This window comes from Diadema antillarum, unplaced genomic scaffold, assembly GCF_040938485.1.
Source record: "Diadema antillarum isolate AM-2024a unplaced genomic scaffold, OU_Dant_1.0 seq00001391_RagTag, whole genome shotgun sequence".
Classification (NCBI taxonomy): domain Eukaryota; kingdom Metazoa; phylum Echinodermata; class Echinoidea; order Diadematoida; family Diadematidae; genus Diadema; species Diadema antillarum.
In genome coordinates this window covers 542,828-563,459 of record NW_027272146.1, presented here as the reverse complement: position 1 = coordinate 563,459, position 20,632 = coordinate 542,828, and the positions used below count along the sequence as shown (strand labels likewise).

Genomic DNA, 20,632 nt, shown 5'->3' with positions numbered 1-20,632 from the left:
AAATGTTGAAATGGGTAAAAAATTTCAATGTACCGAAGCATGAGAACTACAAATAAAGATTGTGATATCGACACAACATCAAGCGGAAATACATATTAGTTATCATACAAAATCCGTAAATTATTTTCAAAAAAAGGATAGAAAATGGAAATATATTCAAATAGTGGAAAAAAGGCGACGAAATTTTGATATAAAATTGAAAAAGAAAACCTAAAAATTATTGCCAGTTGACATATCAAAATTTCAATACCATTCAAGACGTAAGATGTGTTTCCCATGGTTAATGAATGGGGAAAATAACCGATTGAGGTGGCATAAAATATGACAGATGACATCACAAACGCATACAGAATCATACCATAAAATGATTGTTATTGCCATAGAAAGAGTAGTTTTGCCTGAATGTAGGTGCCTATGTCCTTGTAATTAAGTTGGTGGTGGTCCACCCATACCACGATCCCATTGAAATATGAAGTATAATTATATGCATGAGTACCACAGATGATTTTACAGAATGCATGCACTTTCTAGGTCTCATGAGCTGTCAGAAGCTGATTACTGCAAGGACATTGCTGGGTAGTTAACATTTCATGATATGTTAATGTTTGCTCTTGACCACTGGACAGGTCATATCTGGGCAGTTCCTGAGCCTGGCCTCCCCGCTGGGTAGCCCCTACGTGGAGGTCGAGGTGATGGGCGTGCCCGCCGACTGCGCCAAGTGGAAGACGAAGATCGTCTCGCGCAATAGCATCAACCCGATCTGGGAGGAGACGTTCACATTTCAGGTGGCCTTCGAGGAGCTGGCTTTCCTACGCTTCACAGTCTTCGACAGCAACAGCTCCAGCATGCTGGCCCAGAGGAGTGTACCCCTCATCCATCTCAGACAAGGTGTGGGGATCGAGGGATCAAGCAAGGTGGTGGGGATGGGGGGGGGGGGGGGGGGAGGAGGTTGGGATAGAATTAGGTCATGGGTAGCCTTTGAATCGTCAAAGTCCCTCTTGCTCTAATTGCAAGATAAGTGAGCAGGGTCACAAGAGGAGTGTCCAGAGGAGTGTGCCTCTCATCCATCTCAGACGAGGTGTGGGGATCTAGGGATCAAGTAAGGTGGGGGGGGGGGGGGGGGGGGAGGGGGTTAGGATGAAATTAGGCCATGGGTAGCCTTTGAATCGTTAAAGCCCCTCTTCCTCTAATAAATGCAAGAGAAATGAAGTTGTGGGGATCAAACAAGGTGGTCACAAGAGACAGAGTCAACCCACCAGTGAGGAACAAACTCCAGCAAGAGGGATTGGTTGAACACCTCATTAATTTCTGTGTGCATTTAACCCGTTGAGGACAGGTCCCAAGTTATACTCGGGCAAGCATCTGTGGGAAATACGTGTTGAAACAAAATCGAACTGTCCTCAAAGGGTTAAATAACTGAATTTTGGCTGTCCTAAGATATGCCTGAGCGTACTGTAAATGCAGAAATCTTCACGGTCCATTTACTTTTGCGTATTTCGGGCTACTTGTGGCTAGCGAGAATTCTAAAACCCACAAAAATATCTTCTCAAGTTTATCTGCGCATTTTGAATGGATTGAACATGCTTTTGAGCCGCCCAGCATGAAAAATTTTCACGTGAAAATATCAACATTTACTGTATACATTTTACTTTTTGTTGTTGATAGTTTCTAGGCACAACGCCTGTGTAGATGTTTGTCCAAGATATCCATCTCTGATTATTACGGTATCATCTAAAGCAATGTTTGGCTTTAAATTGAAAGAAAAATTGGAGGGATGTGTGTGAATTTGCTACATGTATATTTGGTAGAGAAAAGCTAGCTGTAGTTCTCTTATTTGGCTAATGTCTGACCAAGGCACAAATATGCAGGGATAGAGAAACACTATTATGAGTTGCATAAATGCATGAAAGTGAGGGTGATGTAAGATTCCATCCCCTGAGCTTTTCACTCATGACAAATGTTTTCACAAGAAAATTCATATCATGGTTAAAGAGGTGATGATAGAATAAACATATATAATGAAACTAATAAAAAAACAACAACAAAGGAATACATGCCTAAAGTGTAGATACAAGAGATAAAAGCATTGTCTCTTCTCTCTCTCTCTCCCTCGCTCTGTTCCCCTCATGATCTTTGTTGCTAGGCTACCGGCATCTGAGGATGCGGTCCCCACAGAATGTTCCCCTGGAGATCACAACGCTCTTTGTTCACTCGCGGCTGGAGGAGATCCAGGACGTGGCCACCGAGGCCATCAACGAGTCGCGCCGCAAGAGGCAGATGCTGTCCAACATGCTGTACTACCACATCGGCAAGGACACGGACGCCAAGATGGAATTCAAAGAGGTTGGGAGGTTGTTGCAGTTACATATGTAGCTCACATTAGATAGACGACGATGATGATGAAGATGATGATGATAGTGATGATGATGATGGTGATGATGATGATGATGATGATGATGATGATGATGATGATGATGATGGTGATGATGGTTGTGATGATGATGATGATTCCCAGCATTTGTAAGATGCCATATAATTGTTTGAAAAAAAAAGATCAAAGGTGCTAACTCCTTTAAGAGAGGTAGTATTTGAAAGATATGTGGATAAAGATTATTTAGGCAGCATCTTTGTTTGTATCCCAGATAGCCAAAATTTGTTTTTGAGATGAGTTATACTGAATAAGTGTTACCAGTTGCTTACAATATTGAAATCTTTGTTCATTTGACAGGTGAGTTTAACTGTTTTCTAGCTCCAAGTTAGCACAAGTGTGACCTTGATTCTGGTAACACATGACAATAGGGTAACATATGATATGGTGAAGATATATTGTAGTCTATGATAACGATGATTGTAGAAGAATGATGATGCTAGTTCAATCTACAATGTCCAGAGTAGTCTTACAGTAGTTGTGGTGGTGATAACAGCAGTGATAAAGTTGTATTTGTGGTAAATTGGGGTAGTGGTGTTGGTGGATTAGTAGTGGATCAGGGTGAATATATTGGCACAGATACTGTAAGTATGACATATGTACCGACAAAACTGCCTAAAGTTCTATGAAAATCATTCCCTTTTTTTGTGTTGCAGATGGTTGATGGTTCAGAGGTCAAGCGTAGAGCATTCCCACTGACCGTCTACGGTGTGCTGGACAATGAGGTGACCACTACACTGAAGGCAACACAGGAAACTAAGGCACATGAAATAGTTGCTCAGGTTAGTTTGCCTTTTAGAATAGTATACATGGACCTACTTTGTCTAGCAGTACTGTATGAGTAAGAAAAAAAAACCCACAGCCGATCAGAATTGTACAAATGGCGGTTCAGTTTGCTGATTTCTCTTCACAATGTTTAGTTACAAAAGTTTTTGCATCAGGTACAAGCTTCTCAAGTTGTCATCACAGATCATTTGAAAATTTCTGTGATATTTGAAAATTCCTGTGATATTGTATATCATACTAAAGGTTTAGACTTTTTGCTGTATACAGTGACTATACCAAGAACATTTGTGTTACTATTGCTTGACATTCTGTACAAGGGTTGAGTTGATATTTCATGTCTATACTCATTCTCGAATTGTACTGCCATATAGGATGGCTTAGTCAATATATGAGGATACTATAATAGCATGTATATCATTTCAGAAAGGAGGGGTGCATTATTATAGCCTCGTTTGCTGTTTGTTGTTATTCATTTATGCTTTATCCTTCCCTCTCAAAGGCCATGGGACGGGCAGAGCGCCCCCTGGAGTCCATGCACGACTACATCCTGGTGGAGGAGGTGCAGGAGACGTGGGACGACGAGTCCGAGGGGCGGACGGAGGAGCGCGTCCTGGAGGCCGACGAGAGGGTGATGGAGGCACAGGCTAGCTGGACAGGAAAGGGGCGATTCCTCCTCAAACACCTGCCGCAGGTATATACAGAGCAATATGTAATGTTAACCCTCTACCTCCATCATGTTGTAGTTCCTCAAAGACTTTAATACATGGTACACTAGGTTTCTGGAAGCAGGCACTTAACCAGTTGAGGATGAGCTGAATGCTGTGATATTCATGTGACTAACAAAAGACATGGTGAGGGAACATGCAAGTTATGCTGAGTCGAGGGGAAGGTGCATTCCAATGTCTTTTGTTAAACATATCAGTACTTTAGCAATGATTGACAGATGGGGTCACAACAGGAATATTGGTTTGGAAGGATTTTCATTGTGGGCGTATCCAAGTAATCTGAAGAAAATTAGAAGAAAAATTAGTTAAAAATAGATTGAATATGTTTCTAGATATTCGTTTCACCGCAAAAGTGATGTTGAGGGTATCATAAATCAACAAAAATCAACATGCATTTGTATTTCAGGGAACCTTTAACTGCAGTTATAAACATGCACAATTACATAGATGTGTGTTTGTGTTTTGGTTGTTTAGATGTGTTTGTGTGTATGTGTGTATGTGTGTGCAAATTGTCTAGTTTGTATTTGATGTGTGTGAGTGTGCGTGTTGTGCTGATGTACAAAATTGTAGGCATACTTAACAACACTTAGGGTCCTAGTTGTGTTACTCTATCAGAAAATCAAATGTATGCATATCATAATCATCATTTCAAAAGTACTGTACAGATTTGTCATCAGTTGTCGCTAGTTTGATGTCTTAGTTCCACCATCCCAACCTGGTTGATCTTGTAAGCCTATGACTGTTGAGCAATTGTTAGACTAACATACATGCAGTGTCTTCAAACTTGGAGATATAGTAAAAAATTTGTGGTGAATTGTAATATAGCTGTTTTTGCCATCAAACCCCATGGCTCCATTGCTATCATATATGTGTGATCTGTCACCACAAGAAACCATGAAAACTTGCTTAGCATTACTTACAAATTCTTCATATTCTATAAAAGCCTTAATCATCGATGTTATTTCTGTCCCACTTTATTTTAAACACCTATGATCAACAAAGTAGGAAACTCATCCACCAGGCAGGCACAGTTTTTAGGTATCAGCTTTGAAGTTTAGATGCAGTCAACCTTAGAATAAGGCATTCAAACAATACTAGATCCATTTGATTCACTATATAATAACATGTTTCATTAAAAACTGCAAAACTTCTAGGAGTTTGAAAACTAGACTGCAGGTCATTAAGGACATCAAACACTTTATTTTTCAACAAATATCTAATATCCTCCCTCTCAGCCGATTCACATTTAATTTGCAGCTTTCTCAGATTTAATTGGTGCAAGTTTATCAGGGTAATATGGTGACTGGTCACACAAGCAAGGCTTATTACAAAAACCATTCATCATCAAAAGTAAATGTTGTCTGGGAATCTGTCATTTCTTTTTCAATCCTGGTTTTAAAAAAAAAGACTAATCAGCAATGGTTTCTTTATGCAAATCATATCATTTCCACGAAGGTACACTGTGAAGTATGAAGTAATTTTACTGAAATTTTTGGTGATTATTTTGAATGAGCACTGCCGGCCTTCTGCAGTAAGGAATACGTGTGCATAATCAAAGCTACATTCAAGAACTATCCCACCCCGTCATTTATTGAGTTTCCATGACGACTCGTGCTAATGCCTCATCTCCATGATAACACTCATCTCCTGTCAATGTTTGAACCCATTGCCATTCATGCTGTCATTCGCAAACCTGCCCGGCAGGAAGTCCAGTCGTCGCAGTCTGCTTACGACTTCCTGCGAACCCCGCGATCGTTGTTTTACAGAATGTACAGGGTAAAAGAGAATGAACTGAAAAAGAGCATTTACTTATTATTTCTTTGAAACTATTCTCTGTTTTAGATATTTTTTTCCCCTTAAAAAAAAAAAGCTTATCCCAAAGATATTAGCAGGTCATTGTGAATCATCTGCCTTTGGTGTCCTATCATGTTTTTAGATATTTTTACTTTACTTGTACACTTTGTGTGTCAGCTTTTACTTTATCTCCCCTAACTCTGTCAGTGTGTCTTACTTCTTGAGAGATCTGTGAATGGATATTTGTTTTCTTGAAAGATTCTTTCTTCAGTCCACTTTTCATCATCTATCACATCCTGTTAGGCAAGAGGTGTCCACAAATGTCATCATGTGGTCTTGATATTTCTCTGAATGTGCGTTGGTGTTAAACCGTGGCAGAACATGCTCTCCTGATTTCATTTGTCAAATGTTCATTTATTGCTGAGATGTTTCCTTTGACTTTAACACTGTAGCATGCCGTGTAATTGGTGTGATGTCATCCAAACCCACAAAATATATACGTTTATATATATATATATACAATGTATGTGAGTGGTTTTCTCTGTTTTGGTTGTTTTTGTTTTTTGCATTTTACTTTTTATAATTCTCTCCTTCATTTTGTAATGTTAGTGTTGTGTGACATTTTCGTGGAATATTATTATTATTACTTTTCTACGATGCATGACTGAATCATTTTTTTCTCTTCTGTATGTTGTACCAAATAATGGGCGCCTGCCATTTAAAACAAGAAACAGATTAGTCACCAGAATGTAGGTCATTTTCAACAGTAGAAATATTATCAGACTTGATGTTTCTATCAATAAGTAGGAAATATAAAGGATTCCATCTTAGCCATCTTAAGTGATTTGCTTCTGCAAAGGCCAAAGAGCTGAAAACCCACCTTATCTTTTTTTCCCCCTCATTTATTCAATGATTTGGATGCCAGTGAGCAGATGGTACATGGTATCAAAAAGAAATGAGATGAATTTCATTACTCCAGCTGTCTCAGTGAGAAGAGAAATTGCGAAATTCAGTTCTACGAAAACGCTTCAATCTGAAACGCTTTCCTGCATCATTCTACAGATGTATTATTATGCCTTCCTTTCAATTCAACCCCTTAGTATGTAGATGTTTCTATAGCAGTGACAACCTCTATTAATGGAAGGAAGTTGGCAGTTTCAGACAATTTTGTTTGGGTTTAGATGGATTTATGGTACATGTACATCTGTGGAGGCTAAAATGTAGAGTAGGGTGACACAAAGATGATTTTGTTTTCCAGTGATACCTATTAATTTTCATTCATATAATACTAAAGACATCATATACTAGTAAAGACATTCAAATTGGTATAATTCTGTATGACATAACAAACATTCATCATTGATCACAATAAACACAAAATAGTTCCTTTAGTGTGGTAATATTTTCACACTTTTGGATATAAAACCTAACCATGATGTTAACTAGACTGATGCACGCACAGAGACATAGACACAGACACATGCACTTACTTTCTCACACAAGCACACCTCCCCGTATTCACTCATATCACACACACGCACAGACACAGACACACACAAACATGTATATGCACGCAGAAAAAGCAAACCATGCACACACACACACAGAGGCAAAAAAACAACAACAACAACAACACACATACACACACACGCACACACACACACTGAGGCAAACAACAACAACACACACACACACATGCACACACCCCGAAGAATTATGGTCAGGGTGGTGCAGTGATTGTTGAGAGGGGAATTAGCAACATGGTGGTTCATCAGCTGTTCAGAGTTTAGCTTGTCTCTTGATTCTACCCTAGACTCTCCACCACAATATTTGCTTCATCTCCATCATCTCCATGGTGCTCTCTTATTAAGCGATATCTCTCTTGACCATCATCTTTGCTGCCCACAGAGGCACCGCTCCGACGAGTGGACGTCGATGGACAGTGACAGCAGCGACAAGACTTTCCTGGTCTGGGTCTACAACGTCTCCCAGGAGCAGCCGTACACCGTCTTCACTGCCCTGACCAGCAGCACCGCTCAGGACATCATCGCCCAGGTAACCACTGTCAGCCGGAGGACACATCCTTTAACAGAGATGACAATCTTATGGGAAGGGATGGGGGAGCAGATGCATGCTGCTTCATCAGTGGCCGTGATAAAATGCTGGTATAGAGAGTGTTAAAAAAAAAAGCCTGCCTGCATGCTTATGAGGTATACATTAATGTTGGTGAAGATATGGATTTAACAAGGATTTGAGAGTCACATGTCTCAGATATTGGAATCATACTGTAATATTGATTTACAAACTCAGTAATTTCACACACTATCTCTTAGAATTCTATGGAACACCTCGTTCAACTTGCTAGAAACTGAAAGGACACTAAATGGCCTTATTAGTTCTAGTTTCTTCTCTAGATTCCTCTTGGAAGAGGAAATTTTCTGACATGCAACATATATGCAACATTTATATGCAACATTTGCTTTGCAACAATTAATTCCTCCAGTATCAACCCAGAGCTATTTTGTAGGGCTCTAAATGTATCTGAAGGTTTAACCTCAGCATCAAACCTACTCTTTCTCCGTCATCCTTGTCTGAAAGCTTCTTTCAGATATTCATACTTATAATTCTCCTTATACCCTTCATCATCTTCTACCTCATCACGAAGACACCCTCATACCAGTCAGCGGTGTAAATGCAGGACCAAAGTGATGCAGTATCAACAGACCCCCCCACCCCCCCCCCATCACATCTTGGCATCTACTCAGCCAATGACTCAATAAACTATTCCTTTCTCCACAGGCCATGGCCAAGGCGCATCGCCTGGACGCCAACCCTTCCAACTTCGTGCTGGTGGAGGACGTGTACAAGGAGTGGCGAAGTCCCGACGCCAGCACTGCCAAGAAGAACATCACCGAGAAGGGGACGAGCCGGGTCCTGGAGGACACCGAGAATGTCTTTGAGGTCCAGTCCCAGTGGAAGACACCAGGGCGGTTCTCCCTCAGGGAGCGTGATGAGGTATTGTGGCCTGATTTCTCACTCGGATTTGCTTGTTTCACTTCCATCAGAGAAGATGGCTGGAAAGCCCATATTCAGCTGCAATAGCTGGTCTTCCATGGGGTATATACAGTTGGATGTAAAGCGGGATCACCTCACCGGGTTAAACACCCTGCTCTTTGTGATGAAAGAATGAAGCAGGATCTTTTACGTGCATGAGTTGTGACTCTCTCACACACGGGACTTCCATTTTATGTCCTATCCGAGGGACAGAGTGTTTTGCCTCTTGCTAGAGGGGACGGTATAATTACACACAACATTGCTCAGTGGGACCCGGGAATCAATCCAGGTTCCTTTGGATTGTGAGGCAGACATGCTACCGACAGAGCTATCTCACAGCCTTTTTTTGTACATTATTGATTTGTAAATCAGCCAGCCTCCTCATATTACAGTATTCCTGGTAGTGCTACACTGTATCTTGGGGATTCAAAAAAAAAAAAAAAAGCAAGCACACACATACACACACACACACACACACTAAAACAAAGCAAATAAAATGTGTGCATATAATCGTTAATGTCGGTGGATAGTACATGGCTGACAGTAGAAATTGCTCAAAACTTCATTGTGGGTAATGTGTCAAGCCAAGATGCTACAAACCATTTTATCTTCACCAGTTTCTCCTGCTGAGACTGGATTTCCAGTGAAAAACCTACCAGCTCAGAAAACTATATGTACCAGTCTGACCAATGACCTTCTGGCACAAGTTTTGGACTATAAGTGTAATACAGCAATTATGCAGTGTATGGGCATACATATTAAAGCATTATTATGTTATCATGAATATTTACCTGTGTATTTTCATTCAGCAGCATCGGGGGGTTGTTTTTCGTTGAAAATCATGTATATAGATTCAAAATGAGCTTAGCATAGAGGAGCACATTTTATTTCTCCTGTCAATGAAGTTTTTAGTCATGTCTATCATACAGTGTACGACACATCGCCTATCATTCTTTGATGTAAAACTTTCCAAACTACTCAGAACTAATTGTCTTGACATTGGATTACAGGCCCAGAGTAAAGCACACACCGGCACATTCAAGAGAATCAAGAAGAAGTCGAGTGGGAGCAAAACCCCGACCATTACGCCAAGTGAGTCCGCTAGTAATAACCCCCCCCCCCCCCCCCTTTGAAGAGAGGCCTCTGAAACAGTGAATTGTGACCTTTTGCTATTCAAGTATACAATTTTATCTCTGTAGTGTTGCATTTTTTAGCTCATCTATTGGAAAACAGTGCTTTGAGTGCTAATATACAAAGGTACAGAAAACCCAATAGCATTGTACCTTACTGTTCGAATTCCTTGGCACTGAAAAGGTTAATGAGAACTTGCCTCAAAGGACACTCAATCTGGCTTTGGTCACAGTTGCTATATCATGTTTAACTCTTTATGTGCCATGCTGTAAACCCCTTGTGTGCCACATTATTCTGAGACAGCAATATAGTCATGCTTTGGGAAAACATTCTGTTTTTCAAATCAATGTAACTTTTATAGATTCTTGTTACCCTGGACATGTAGTGAGCAAAGTTGTAGAGAAAATACCAAGCTTTGCTTTGATGTAAATTGTATGTCAAATCTATGTTTGTTTTTCTTTCAAATGACCAGTATCTACATTATTGTGAGGGCTTGACATTTGCACACAAACCAGTGACAAAAACTGTGAATTTATTGGCAAGTCCAGTCGGGTGCACCACTTGATAGTCGATCACCACATAAAATGCAGGCGACATATGACCGAAATGGAATCGTCAGAAACGCTTTCATTTTACTTTGGCATTTGGTGATTTATCAATTGGTGTGGGCGGGATTGTGCGTTTGAGCAGAATATGCAACTTAATTGGCACGCCGTCGACCGAGTCAGGCATGTGAACGTGGCACATAAAAAGTTAAAAAGGAAATTTATACCTTTGTATACTACTAAAAATTTTGATTGTTGTCAAGAGCACATCCTATGTGTGTGTACTATGAAAAATGACAAATCAGTGTCGGAAGAATAAAGCAATATGCTTTATATTTTTTGCAGTCAGTCACAATTGTCTCAATCAGTCACTATTAAAGTAATCAGCCACTCTTCTTCTTGTCTCCATGGCAACCTATACAGCTGTGTCCAAGAAGAATCAAACCCTGCCGAGGAATTTCAAGCCGGAGGAGAAGGGAGAGGCAGCTGCAGAGAAGGAGCCAACCAAGGCGTCATCACTCAAGAGCAGAATCAAACTTTGGAAAACATGAGACCGGCCAATAGCCACATTTGTTGTTTGTACTCCCATGGGGAATAACCTTCTTTTTTTTCCCCCAATGAATGTTTGTTTATGGTTGTTGTTTTTTTTTTTTTTCATGCAGAAATCTTGGAACAGTTTGTATTTTTAAACCAGTTGTCCTACCGATAGTTTTGATGTGTTTTGTAAAATGTGGGCACCTAAATTGTATAGGCACCATTGTGCAGATTTTTTTTTTTTTTCTGTACTCTTTGTGGAGGTTTTGTTCATGAATCAATTTGCCCAACATAGGAGCAAATACACACGGTGATGTTCTATATCACAAAGGATAGGAGATTTTCGTACTTTCTGATCTCTTATCGTCAAATAAAACCATTCATTGCTCTAATCTTTAATACCTATGTGATGCAATGACAATGTTGAATCCATCATGTTTTAGACCATGGTGACTAAAATTGCATTTACTGATGTGGATATACAGCCTGTGTGTATCTTGACATAAGGGCATTTTATATTTTGTGTTGAATTTTGTGCTGGAGTATGACAACCTGTGTATGATCTCTGATACAGTAATTATCTTAGAGAATAATTTTTGATGAGTATGTGACATTGAAGATCTCTGTACCATTGCATACTTGAAGCAGGTATGCCATGATTTTATATTATCTAGTTGGGTAAATTCTGTGTTAATCTCGGAGGTATATGAGTGTGTCCCTACCAACCAAATTCAGTTTTCATTGATATTTCAAGATATCTTATTGTGACAACAGTTTCCTTCATCTGTGTTTTTATTTGTCTCCATCTGCATCACATTCACAATGATGCTGCTGTGCGTTATGGTGGGCTGTAAAACAATATGTCATAAGATTGGATGCTGGATAATTGGTGAGAGGATAGGAATCTGTTGAAGAGTTCTTGAGGGGACAGGAAGAAAGAAAGAAAGGGAGATCAAGTTTAAGAGCACTGTTGAATTTGGTCGGATGCAAGAATTGTGTGTGGCTGCATATGTGCCTGAAAGAGGCTGTTCACTGCAGAACACACTGTAAGTGTGGCAGTGGCAGCGTTACCATGGCTATTTGTGTCTGTGTGACACATAAAACGACCAGGTAGTCAAGATGGCCATAATAATTAGCATCACACAGTATATTGCACCAAAGCAGAAGATGTAGTGCACCTTCTAAATTGAATTTTTCTGACAGATGTGGCGATGCTTCCATCGAATCTGCTGAGTACTTTGGAGATAGAATGAGAGATGTTCTTCTTGTGCAGAGGAATCTGAGGTGTGATTTGAGTCTATATGACCTTCAGAACCTGAAAAAGACAGGAAATAAAGCGAGTGGGGAGGGAAGAGAATCGCACCTTCCAAATGACCTTTGAACTCTGCCTGTTGCTCTCTCTTGGGGTCAAGATACACTTGTACATGCATCTTGTAAGAAATGGGTTGTATTGATATAGGAATTTGTTTCATTTTCTTAGTAAAATGCTGATGAGTGATATGACTGAAGAAATTACTAAGAGAAAAACAAGATCATTTCATATTCCCTTTTTCCAGCGCAGCGAAGAAGCGTGGATGCACTGTACGATAGTATCACACTGGTATTTTTGTTTCCTTGTGCATTAGTTACATGTCTGAGTCGTGGTAAATGATACCATAACTGTAAGAGGGGCAAATGTGTGATGTCGTATGCATGCCAATTCTTGGGACACATATTTGTGTGCTGAAAAACAAACAAACAAACAAAGCAAAGCACTCCTTCCACACCAAAGTGAATTATTCTAACAGTCTAGTGGCTCGACGTCACGTATCAGCAATTGGCAGGGCAAAATGGCAATATCGATAATGGAATGCAAATTGATGTACCATACTTGTATCTGCTCTCAGCAATGGGTATAGTGGTGTATTGTCCTTTTTCTTTTTCTTTTTTCAATAGCAAGCCAATAAATCGTGTGCGAGAATTTGTGTGTTGTTGTCTTAATTACTCTTCTTCAAACATATGACAGGGTACAGTTGACATGTTTCCAAAGAATTACAGTCTGGAGAAAAAAACTCGAGACTATATGACTGTACTATATATCACGTTCTGTGTCCACTCTTCTGCCAAGTTTGAGAAAAGAGGCACTATAGAGTCCATGCTGTCAGTACTTTTAAAGTGGGCAATTTTAGTAGCTGTAAGAAGAGATACTACTACTACTACTACTACTACTACTACTACTACTACCGAGTTTCAATTTTTTTTCTGTGCATGTTCCTGTGAGTGTCAGACGTACATTGTAAGTTAACCTAATGTCCAGTGTGAGAGAGTCTACTTCATCTGATTCATAACCCAAAGGGTGAGACAACAGGTTTTTTTTTAAAGTTTCCGGTTTTAATAGTCTCAGTACAGTTTGATACAGTTTGATTAAAAAATAAAAAATAAACACATATACAAGTATATAAACAATTGTTGAAACCAAGTTCTAAACAGGTGATTATGCAAGGAAATGTAAAATTCTCTCAGGCTGTTGGGGATAATGTGGTTTTTCAGACCAACTATCAGAGTGTTTCTGCCTACACTGTATTTGACTGAAATTCCTCACTAAAATAGTTGCTTATGCAGTTTGTTTGGGTTGTGTTTTTTTGCAAGGAATGTAAAGTTTGTATTAAGTTTTGTGGTATTCTACACAGCAATTGCCCCCAATAGGGGTGAAATCATGAAAAATGCAGACATTCATGTGTGTCCATTCATTCTCGGGATTTATGGTATAGATACATCATATGGATGGCACATTATCCTTTGGAACACTGGTAAAATTGCAATTTAGCACTTTAAAGATTCTTCAACACTTATGCGTCAACAGCACAAGTATGTCTGAAATCCCAGGCAATTCATTCGTTTAAACGAAAGGTTATTCAGCCAAAATAAAACAGAATTTTAAGTACTCCTCTCTTTGGATATCTGTATTCAGCATTACATTTAGAGTGTTCAGAGAAGGAAAATGTATTATGAAGTAAGATTTCAATAATTCTTATGTTTGAACAGTTTCATGTTAAGTCATGAAGGATGTCTATGGCTGCTTCTTTTTTAAGCAAAAAACAACAACAAACAAACAAAAACGAATTATACTCTGATATTGGTCTGCACAATTAAAAACACACTGAAGTTTGAAATAACTTGCCAGTACTTGAATAGTGATTGCCCTAAGATCACTTGGGCAAGTGCTCTTGTTCAAGCATGCAGAAAACGGATTGCAGGTATTACCTGAATCCCGTCCATCTTAAGTTCCTCACAGAATTGTTATTACCCTTCAACAAGTGTTAGCATGACGGACGATCAGACAAAACTTATCTTGTTCTTTGTGTAAAGATTTTTTTTTTTTTCATGGTGATTTTGTGGTAGTGAAGGATGAGCGTTTCCTGCAGTTAATGCAAGTGCAGGAAAGCAAGTGACATACAATATATATACATATTAGATATCTTGCATTTGTTACAATATTCATGTTTTTTGCACTGTCTATACCTACAATGTTGTTGGTTTTATTTTTTTTTAATTTGTTTTGGGTGTCTTCTTTGTCTATTAACTTGTGTTTCCTGTGAAGTTCAGAACTAGTTTCAACATGTCCTTTGATTGGTGATTTGAAGTCTGACCAGCATCGTTACAGATCTGGTGTTTTTTGTTTGTTAGCTTTTATATATATGTACATATGTATTCATTCTTTTTTTTTTCTTAAAAGTGTTTGATGTGATGTAATCGTGCAATAATGTTTTGATGTTGTCATGCTTCAAGCATAAGACTGCATGGACTTTTCCATGAGCTCTTTTGCCTTCACAGAGCACGGAAATTTTGTAGAGTGATCACTTTTGGGCACAATTTTTTAAACGTGTACTCGTTTAGTGACTCTGGTTTCACTTGTTTCGTTGCATTGAGGAGTCAGGTCAACGTTTGATTATTGGACATCTGGTTTTTTTTTTTTTTTTTTGGTGATCATTGGTGGATGTATCGAGATGTGTAAATAATGTTAGATAATCATTGGGGAAACTGTAGATAAACACACGTTGTTGTTGTTTTTTTCTTCTTTGTGGCATTGTTTTGCCTCTTTGTGCAAAATCTAGAAAGTGTAAAGCTGGTCTTTAGATACGGTAGTGCTGTATTTTGAAAATACAAGATGATGCTTTTTATGAAAGATCATATTTTGTAAATTGTTGTTTATATATATTTATGAAGAATTGCAGAATTTTTTTGCCTGAAGTTTTGATGCGTCTCTTGATGAGCCAACGCTCCTTTCATTTCCTACCGATGCATTTTATGAGACGATTGGTTGTATCATGATGTTTTTTGTTGTTTCTAATCTTGTTTTTTTCTGCCTCGAGTTTTTCTAAATCTACACGATATGATAATGCCAAAAAAATGTTCACAACGTGGTGTTGCCGCGTACCTTGTGTCGGCAAATGTAAGACACTTGTATGCAGATCGGAAATGATGCTGTGATGAATGCAACAGAAAAAGATTTAGAAATTCAGATGGGCACCAGTACATATCAAAGTCTTAGTGAATGTGACACTTGCCCCATGGTAAGAAACGTAGCGATTTAACGCCAGTGCAGTTGGATATAATGAGAGAGAATGTGGATCAATGAACACCTTTGTGTAGTGCTCTCTGTTGCGCCCTCTGGAGTGGAAATAAAATTGTGTGTGAATACAGGGGAGAGTATCATCTTTTTGATGCATGTTCGTATGGGATAAAAGTTCATTAAAACTATGAACCTCCTATTAACTTGCAGTGATTTGGAGAAACCAGTACACCGGTTCTATTTTAGTTGAGCACGTTTGTTTATTTTGACTCTCCCATACCCCAACTTAACGTTTATGTGATTCTTTGAGCATGCTGGTACGAGTTCATGAACTGAAAAACCCATCTACAATACACAATATGTTACAAGGGGACAAAAATGGACACAGTTTCTCTCACACAATGCCAGCTCCTACATTACCAAAGTAAGAAGCCTTACATTGGCAGATAGCATCGTCTTTTATCCCATATGATCATTGGTACATTTACTGTTCAGTTGGCATTTCATTGAATCACATTGGGGAGTGTCTGGAAAAAGAAAATGGTTCCATTGTTTCGTGATTGTAGTATCATGTCTTAAAAAACAGAGTTTTTTTTTTTCTTTTTTTTCAGATTCCTCAATCCTTGAAAATATATGTCAGTGAAAAATCACCTTCCTTTTCCATAATGTTCATTTGATCTTTTCTTTTATGTAATCGTGATCTATTAAGTTATGATAGTTTTAGATGCTGTGTAAATGATTTCTGTAGGGCTTGTCAAAACTGCACTCTGCAGGAATCAGAGAAATGGTTGTATTGGAATACAGACGACGTGTGCTAATGTTGTGTTTGCGAAAAAGTGTTCATTGGAATGCCTCAAGCAGATGGTCTGAACTAAACAGCTGATACTCATGTCTGTCTGTTGAGTCATTTACATGGTACTGTACAACAGCCTGGTACAGGAATGGTCTCAAGTGTACTTAATCATCATGGTAACAATGCATATGCGTGATTGAAAGTTGGAATGTCTGGCAGATGTGGTGGGGGAAACTCTTTGCATCAAGTGGTAAATACTAAAAAGAAAAGGAAAAGGAAATTTTATAAAATCCAACCTGAAGCTGTGTTAGGATAGTCACCTTTTATCACTCATTACCAAGAGATCAGTACGTAATCAGTTAAGCTCAAAATTGGTACTTGTTTTTTTTGTTTTTTCTGATAATTTAAATAAATATATGTACACTGTTTACCATCTTTCAAATGTCAACAGGAGCATTTCCTACCTGCACAAGGCCATGTTGCTGATCTTGATATAATGTACAAGGTCAGGGTATGTTTTGATGCGTTGTACTTTATATCGAAAGGTCACCTGAATAGTGCAAGTGACCCTTTAAACCTGGTTTGTAAACCACATGGGGGGAAGGTAGTACCTCTGGCCATAGAATCTCTACAATCTCTAAATTTGCTCCTCAAAGCTTAATAGGAAGCGCATGCAGATAAAAGGCATGGGTTGTGAAGGAAAGTTTGCACAAAGTATGTGAAACTATGGTGTATGTTATTATTTGTTGGAACAGACTGTGTTCATGTAATCTCTTCCTATGATGAATTCATCCTTCAAGCATAATTATCTATATCCACTTTGCCTCTCCTTCCCCTATTTTTCCCCCACCCCCATCTACTTAAGGTCTCTCTTGCATTTTCTGGAAAGAATCAGCTGCTTTCTGGAAAGAATCCTCTGCACACATTATGTGCAGATATCGTTTCTTCCTTTTAACAGCTCCAATCTGTTGGTAGAATCATGTGTTGTTATATTGCCTGATAATGACACGTATTTTGCAGATGGGTGACCTGATGCGTCCTCAAGTCTCTAAAATTGTAACAGCACCAAATTAGCTTGCTCGCCACAGGCATTGCAAGTAGGATTTTTTTTTTTTTTTTCAGTTCAGCTTCTGCAAGCCGCAATCATCAAGTGCAGTGACATGCTATGTTCTCAGGCTTCTACTTGAAATTCGAGAAAGATATTTCGTAGAAAAAAATATATATATAATAAACGACTTTAATGAAAGTCTCAAGAAACAAACCTTCACTGGTGTGATGATATTGCAATCATTTATGTCACAGTGTTTCTTGTTCCTCTGCTTTATAATTGCAATATTCTCTGGTGTGTATTTGATTCAGTTTTTTGATGATATATCTCACTGACCTGATCTCATCGAAACCCAGACCGGATACACACATGGACCTAAGATCATCATCTGCAACCCAACTTAAACTTGGTCCTCGCACCCACAATCGTTATGGTGACCGTGCTTTTTCCGTTTGTGCCCCCCTTCTTTGGAACACTCTCCCTACTCACATCCAGACCTCCACCTCCGTTGACATCTTCAAAAAGAAACTTAAGACTCATTTATTTTTAGAGCAGAATTAATGATTATGTAGGCCCTGTGTGCATTTATACTAAATTATTTGTTATTCTAAGCTGATTTGTATGTTTGGTTGTTTAGCATTGTAAAGCGCTTAGAAACATGTTGTATTAAGCGCTAAATGAATATTTTATATTATTATTATTATCATCTTTATAGAAAATGCCATACCATGACTCTTTGACAGATTCAATTTTCATTAAGGGTAATACTGTTCCTCGTTAAGTTAACTTTGATAAACACTGTAAAATCAAACACTCCGGATGAGGAAAGTTTCATCAAAATCGCACAAAACAGAAGAAAGATATTACTTTTTTTTCCAATGAAACAATGGGTGATTTCAAGTTTGGTGCTAGTGCTACAGGTGCTAGAGCTAATTCCCAAATGACTGCCTTAAATCAAGCTCCAACACCGACGGTCAGATTAATGAAGCAATACCAATCAAAATTAATGATCCCCACCACTAAGTGTTGGAATCACAGCACCGCGGAGTCCACGGGAATTGTGTGACGAAAAAGTGATGGCGCATACACTGTACATGTAGTTAAAGTCAAGTACAGTGTATTAAAAGATGTAGGCATGACTGCTTAGTTTTAGACACATAATGAGGAAGACGGATTAAAATGCCACAAAGTTCATCCATTTTCCAAAACACAACAATCTTAATTTTGCTCCCAGGCTCAGATTTACATTGTATGTAACCATGTTGAGAGTGTTTGTGTACGTTACGTGGGCAACCATTGCATTAGCATAGACTTTGCACGTACCAAAACAGTTGTCTATTATGGAAGTGAATGTAAGTCTCACACAGCAATGCTAATGCCAGCACCGAACTTGCAATGACAAAAATGATAACCCCTAGAGGCTAGTGTTAGCCAATGGGGTAAAAAAGCGTGTAAATTGCTAACACAAACAGCGGAGCTAGGTTCAGCAGCAACATTTAACATCGAGCCTAGCACCAGCAAATGCCATGCTGTGCAATATCTTTTTCATCCTCATTACTAATCTTGTCACGTGTATGCCAACAAACAAGCTAGCTCAATCTCACAAACACGATAACAACTATCACTTCATGGTCATCAACATGTACACATATCACTCAACGCTTGTACAAACTTAATGACAAACAAGTAATCAATTCTGCACACCAAAATTCTAATGATATACAGAGGCAGGACATGCCTTTATATGTATAACGCAGTCGAGTTACTGATTTCGAGGCCAAAATGAAGGTTGCCAGGATAGTGCAATACTAGTATCGTAGGACAGAATGGAGCAACCTTGACAAGCTGCATCTAAAAAAGTACCTTGATATTATATCAAGTATGAATAAAAAAGTCCCCTTAATGGCATCGTTTCAGTGTTTGAATTGTAATCTGAATGAAAACACTCCTGTTAAATCCTCTAAAAGACATAAACGTCTTTACAAATTTGTAGAATACAGTGCACTCCCATAACTTAATGAACACGGTTATTACAAAATTCTGGTTACAACGAAGTAAAAATTCAGGCCACGTCATCCACTTCTGATCAATCCTGAGGATTTCGTTATACAATTGTAATGGGAGTCCACTGTATCAAGAATATTTGCATCCTCAAATCAAGAATTGGAAATTTTGGGCAGAAACATATAACTCTGTCTGACACTTGAGTTTCAGTTCTTTCATCTTTATTTATATCTATTGTACAATCAAAGGGTCAATAATAATTTCTTGAACAGGTACCCATCCCTCTCCTCTGTATCAATGCATCAACAAATACAGAGCATTCCAAATTTATGTCAAGGGAAGACATTTTATACATAAATGGTCAATGCATTTCTGCATTAGGTAATATTGTAACACCAGAAATATTTGCAGCATATAATTTTCACAAATTGGAGCCAACAGCCTTTTTTTTTTTTGTGGCATGAAATGTTTGTGAATTGCCACTGGCATTGTGCAAATAGTGTAGACAAGACCATTCACATGAATTTTGATTTAGCGAATCTTGGCTCTTTTGAAATTTGTGACATTGAAATGCATGCGGAAATTTATGGTTTTACAGTATACCCTCTTTCAGTGTATGTAGAATAATTGGCTATTACATAGCTCAGAAAATCTTGGCATTTTTTGCTGTTGTTGTTTCAGTTTGATTTGTGTGGACTATAACAGTAATTGAACATAGTCAATGGTGAAATTTGGTTAAGACGAATATTTACATATAATTCTACATCTTACAATTCTATATTAAAATGCACTTTGGGGTGACATATTTTCAGCAAAGAAAAAAAAAATTTCAATACTTAATGAAACAAAATTATGCCAACTTTTCATTCAGTGAATTTCAATACCCACATTCCAACAAAGGTGATGCCCATCGTAACTGCAAGTACATTGTACATGTATGTACATTGATAAAATATCTGGATACAAATGAAGGTTTCAAAGATGTATATATCTTTGCAAACAAATATTATGTACAATATTTCTATGACACAGGTGCATAAATACAATGTAATCCATTCATTAGGTTTAACCATGAACATGTTTGTGGCAATTAGACTCTGCCACCAGAGGTTACTGAAAGCCTGCTAAGTTGTTCCTTTATCAAAAGTTATCATACCTTTTATGTCTTACAGTCTGGATCTTAGCGTACAAGTCTAAGAGCCATTTGATTGATCTCTCTGATGGGTGAAGTCTTGTGC

The 20,632-nt window shown here is 38.5% G+C and overlaps 1 protein-coding gene across 1 annotated transcript in view; it reads left to right on the top strand.

The window, feature by feature from the left end:
* Positions 1-13,199, top strand: part of LOC139708945 (uncharacterized) — a 206,720-nt gene extending 193,521 nt beyond the window's left edge. Inside the window, exons 34-42 of the mRNA XM_071620914.1 lie at positions 627-888; positions 2,144-2,343; positions 3,085-3,210; positions 3,714-3,905; positions 5,644-5,715; positions 7,642-7,788; positions 8,533-8,748; positions 9,798-9,891; positions 10,887-13,199. Coding sequence (XP_071477015.1) covers positions 627-888; positions 2,144-2,343; positions 3,085-3,210; positions 3,714-3,905; positions 5,644-5,715; positions 7,642-7,788; positions 8,533-8,748; positions 9,798-9,891; positions 10,887-11,014 — 1,437 coding nt within the window. The 3' untranslated portion in view covers positions 11,015-13,199. The remainder of the gene's footprint in view (positions 1-626; positions 889-2,143; positions 2,344-3,084; positions 3,211-3,713; positions 3,906-5,643; positions 5,716-7,641; positions 7,789-8,532; positions 8,749-9,797; positions 9,892-10,886) is intronic.
* Positions 13,200-20,632: the final 7,433 nt, after the last annotated feature.